Source organism: Penaeus japonicus, unplaced genomic scaffold, assembly GCF_977035675.1.
Source record: "Penaeus japonicus unplaced genomic scaffold, GWHDUDI00000001_assembly GWHDUDI00000026, whole genome shotgun sequence".
NCBI lineage: Eukaryota > Metazoa > Arthropoda > Malacostraca > Decapoda > Penaeidae > Penaeus > Penaeus japonicus.
This window is the reverse complement of record NW_028234428.1, coordinates 11,839,798-11,844,797: the sequence shown is the minus strand read 5'-3', so window position 1 is coordinate 11,844,797 and position 5,000 is coordinate 11,839,798. Positions and strand designations below refer to the sequence as shown.

The following is a 5,000-nucleotide window of genomic DNA, read 5'->3' as shown; positions in this document are numbered from 1 at the left end:
TTGCAAATACATACATATATATACAGTCACAGATAATATATACAGTTTATAGATACGTATGTTGCAGATACAGGATCAAACGGAATAGAAAGGGAATTTAAGATTAATATCTAATTCCTTCTTTGTGACCGATGCGATGCTCATCTGTTTTGAAATGACATTTTAGATTCAAGAATCTATTGTTATATGCTTAAAGATTATATATGAGAGTGAGAATGTAATTTTATCAACACGATATTATATCGCATATATATTATTCTTGTTATTAATGATTACTGCAATAATGGTGTTATTTTATCTTAATTGTTTAATCTTAACATCCTACATGTGACCATATTTTTTTATCACTATTATTCTATTTCTTTTCCTCCTCTATGTCTTTCCATTCCTTTCCTCTGCGTGTTTTTAAATTTATTCTTATTTACGTAATCATTGGCAACATTTTCATTTGCATATACATATACTAATCTTTAGCATAGTTAAGGTTTATCTCGGTCCGAATTTCAGCATAGAAGGAACATGCAGCACCCCCCCCCCACCTCCTCCCCACCTTAAAAAAATAATTAATGTATAAATACTATCAAGCATTTATCTATCTAGACACTAAACAAACGAATTAACTATTGGATAGATAAATAGACTAATTAATAGATATAGAGGTTGATAGAATGTAAAGAAAGAACAAAATATATACAATATATATATAAAACATATACAATAACGATGATATAAAAATAAATATAAGACAAGGTTTAAATAATATGATAATAACAATGATAATTATGATACTAATAATAATCATTATCATTATGATTATAATTTTCTCCACCATCATTAGCATGATCATCATCATTACGATAGAAAAGATAATAATCTAATAATAATAATAATAATAAATATAATAATAATAAATAATGATAAATTAATAATAATAATAATAATAACAATAATAAATAAATGATAATAATAATAATATTAATAATAATAATAACAATAATAATAAATAATAATAAATAATAATAAACAAATAAATGGATAATAACAATAAATAAATAAATTATAATAATAATACTAATAATAATGATAACAATAATAATCCGTTTACCTCCAAAAGCAAAGTTGAGGAAACGTATACTCACAGACACAGTTATTTTGTTCATGAGCCTCTCGAGTTCCTCCTTCTCTGGCAACTTCCCCCCGTTCACCTTCGCCGCCTTTGCCAGGATCTCGATGCCCTCCTCGTGGCGCCCTTGTTGCATCAGCCATCGGGGCGACTCCGGAAGCAGCCTGGAGGAAGGAGGGAGGGAAGGAGGGTGGGTGGAAGGGAGGGAGGGAGGGAGGATGGGAGGGAGATAGGGTGGGAGGGAGGGAGGGGAGGGTGGGAGGGTGGGAGGGAGGATGGGAGGGAGGGAGGAAGGGAGGGAGGGGGAGGGGGGGGGGGAAGGGAGGGAGGTGGAGGGAGGGTGGAAGGCCCCGAGGGAGGGAGAAGAAGGGTGGATGGGAGGGAGGGGAGAGGGTTGGAGGGAGGAAGAGGGAGGGAGGTGGATGAGGTGCTCGAACCCCACTCGGAGGAGTTCTTCAGGTGAAGGGAGGGAGGATGGAAGGGAGGGAGGTGGTCTCTCTTTAGAGGGAGGGTCGAGGATGTGAAGGGAGTCCCTGCCCCCGAGGGAGGGTGAGAAGGGAAGATGGGGGAGGATATTAGACGAGTATATACATATGAACCTACATACCTATATATATATATATATATATATATATATATATATATATATATATATATAATATTATATATATATATATACATATATATATATATATATAGTGTTGTGTGTGTGTGTGTGTGTGTGTGTGTGTGTGTGTGTGTGTGTGTGTGTGTGTGTGTGTGTGTGTGTGTGTGTACATACATACATACATACATACATACATACATATATATATATAGATAGATAGATATACATATAAAAAATATTAGTGTCATAATTGAATAATTTACCGTAGTTAACCTTTACTGAGAAATTACCATTTTCTCTATAAACTACGTTTTCTCTTTTAGGAAACTAAGCATAACTATTATATTTTTATTAACTAGCCAATTATAACATTGGCTATAATTGTTGTTGTTTTATAACTTCCTTTGCATATCTCTCTGTCTATCTGTCTGCTTGCCTGCTTGCTTGCCTGCCTGCTTGCCTGTCTACCTACCTACCTGCCTGCCTGCCTGCCTGCCTCCCTGCTTACCTGCCTGTCTACCTACCTACCTGCTTGCCTGCTTGCTTTACTGCCTGCCTGCCTGCCTGCCTGCCTGCCTGCCTGCCTGCCTACCTGCCTCTCTATCTACCTGCCTGCTTGCTTGCCTGCCTACCTGTCTACCTGCCTACCTACCTACCTGCCTGCCTGCCTTCCTACCAGCCTGCCTGCCTTCCTACCTGCCTGCCTGCCTACCTACCTACCTGCCTGCCTGTCTACCTACCTACCTACCTGCCTGCCTGCATGCCTGCCTATCTACCTACCTACCTATCTACCTACCTGCCTGCCTGTCTACCTACCTACCTATCTACCTACCTACCTGCCTGCCTGTCTGACCGGCGAGGGGTAAAGGAAGAAAATGTGTTGATTGCAAAAAGTATGGAAAGTATCGCAGTTTTTTTCCGGAATCTCGGGTGTTCACAAAAAAAACTATGAAGTATGCAGTGTGCAATGCCTAACAAGTGTGAGCTTCAAGTGAGCTTTTGTACGAAATTCTAGAATTAGTTACAACTTTGAACCAAGATTTGCTCTACAAGTCATTTGAAATACGTTACTAATGACAAGAACAGTTTTTATTGATATTACGCAGAATGTCATACCCTAATCAACAGGACACTCACTTTTCAACTAATGATTGCATATAAACCATCCAGGTGTGCAATTCGATATTGAAAAAAATAGAGTGTGCAATTGCCATACTTTCCATACTGGTAAGCAGCTGTGAATATGTAGGCTTTAATTGCAAATGACCAAGATATCTAGCTTCAATCTAAATCCACATCATATATCATAATTATGCTCAAAATAGCCAGTATAACATGACATAAATCATAGATCAAATTTGCAATTTATAGACCTATCGATAGCGAAAGGACCTGTGGTTGAAATTTCAAGCTTTAATCCAGCAATGAAGTTGCAAATCACTCCAATCACTGACCAAGGATTAAGCGCAAAAACTAGGCTCTTAAAATGTTGGTGGAAATAACTCTCACAAATCTCAAATCGGTCGTTCTAACTTCTTCTTCTTCTTCTTCTTCTTCTTCTTCTTCTTCTTCTTCTTCTTCTTCTTCTTCTTCTTCTTCTTCTTCTTCTTCTTCTTTTTTTTTACTGCTGTGGAACTAGTCTATGAAAATGACACAATGATATTCTAGTACAAATGCAATGTCTAGATAGGTTAGGAATATATGTTTTCTTATCAAGTACTCCTGGTAAGAAAAACCCTAAATCGCATAAATTTAATTAAAGGTTCTTAACAAATTACCAGCCATCTTATTTCGAATCTTGCAACATCTGCAAGATCTTGTAATGACATGTTAGTCAAAATTCAGGAAATATGATTCATGGGAATTAGGAAGTTGTGTTTAAGAAATATAATAAAAATGAATAAACAAATAAAATGCTGATTTAGTGAATTGATTTGATCCTTAAAAATAATACTTTATCTAATTACCTATCTATCTATATCTGTCTATATTTATCTGTCTGTTTGTCTATCTGTCTGTCCGTCTGTCCGTTTGTTTGTCTGTCTGTCTAGCTATATCTTCGTCTATTTGTCTATCTATCTATCTATCCATCCATCGATCTATGTATACGTGTATGTACCGTTTATCATTTTTATCTGTCTCTTCCTCTAACCTGTTTCCACATAAAAAAAACAACACAAATTACAACCAAGACTACCCTACCATCCGTAAAAAAAAAAAAACGAAAAGATAAGAAAGAAGAAAAAAATAATGGACTTAACTAATACAACCTTACAAAATGAATTTTAAAAAATAACGGACTTAACGAACACAACCTTCTTTCAAAAATTCAAAAAAAATAACGGACTTAACGAACCAGTAATAAAGAAGAAGAACAACCGTAGGAACCGAGATGCAGAGCTCGAGGTTCCTCCAGTCCCTGACGAAATAGGCGATGCCCGGAAGGAGCATAAAACCCACGCTGAAGAAGGCCTGGTACATCATGCCCATTATGGTACGCGCTTCCGGACCCACCACTTCCATCACTGCGCTGGGGGGAATGGAGAGGGGGAGGGGGAGGGGGGGGTGGGGGTAGGGGGTGAGGGTGAGGTGGGGGTAGGGGTGGGTGGAGGGGGGGGATAGGGAGGGTATGGGATAGGGATGGAGATAGAAATGCGGGTTGAAAGGGAGGGGAGGGTGGGAAGGGAATGGGATAGGGGATGGGGAGAATAGATAGGGAAAGTTATGATAGGAGATGTGGGATGGGGAGGGTGGATAGGGGAGCAAGGGAGGGTGGGAGGGGAGGATGGGGTAGGGGCAGGGGAGGAGAAGAAGGAAAAAGGAAATTTTGACGTAAATAATGGCAAATGTGAACATAAACATGAACATAAAATAAGTAAAAAACTAAAAAAAGAAAAAAAAAAGGAAAACAAGAAAACTAAAAGTAGGATAATCTTAATAATATCAATGATAAAAATGATAACGATAATAATATTCATAATAATAATAACAATAACAATAACAATAATAATTAAACAAAACCTGACCATCCCCCACCCCTCACCCTACCCCACCCCACCCCTCACCCCACCCCAAGCACCCCCACCCTACCCCACCCCACCTCTCACCCACCCTACCCCACCCCACCCCAAACACCCCCCACCCCCCCGCATACTTACGCAACACGAAATTGGGCAAGAAGAGACCGGACCCGAAGGCGGCGACAAAGAACCTCAGAGTAATGAAGAGCTCATAGTGCCTGACGAAGGTGACCGCCACAGAGGACACCAG

General features: G+C 38.9%; 1 protein-coding gene across 1 annotated transcript in view; it reads right to left on the bottom strand.

The window, feature by feature from the left end:
- The window catches only part of LOC122259214 (organic cation transporter protein), a 40,994-nt gene that overhangs the window by 12,307 nt on the left and 23,687 nt on the right, over positions 1-5,000 (bottom strand). The window contains exons 6-8 of the mRNA XM_086551982.1: positions 4,889-5,000; positions 4,087-4,255; positions 1,140-1,287 (exon numbers count right to left, since the gene is read on the bottom strand). The exon at positions 4,889-5,000 is cut by the window's right edge and continues 43 nt beyond it. Coding sequence (XP_086408108.1) covers positions 1,140-1,287; positions 4,087-4,255; positions 4,889-5,000 — 429 coding nt within the window. The remainder of the gene's footprint in view (positions 1-1,139; positions 1,288-4,086; positions 4,256-4,888) is intronic.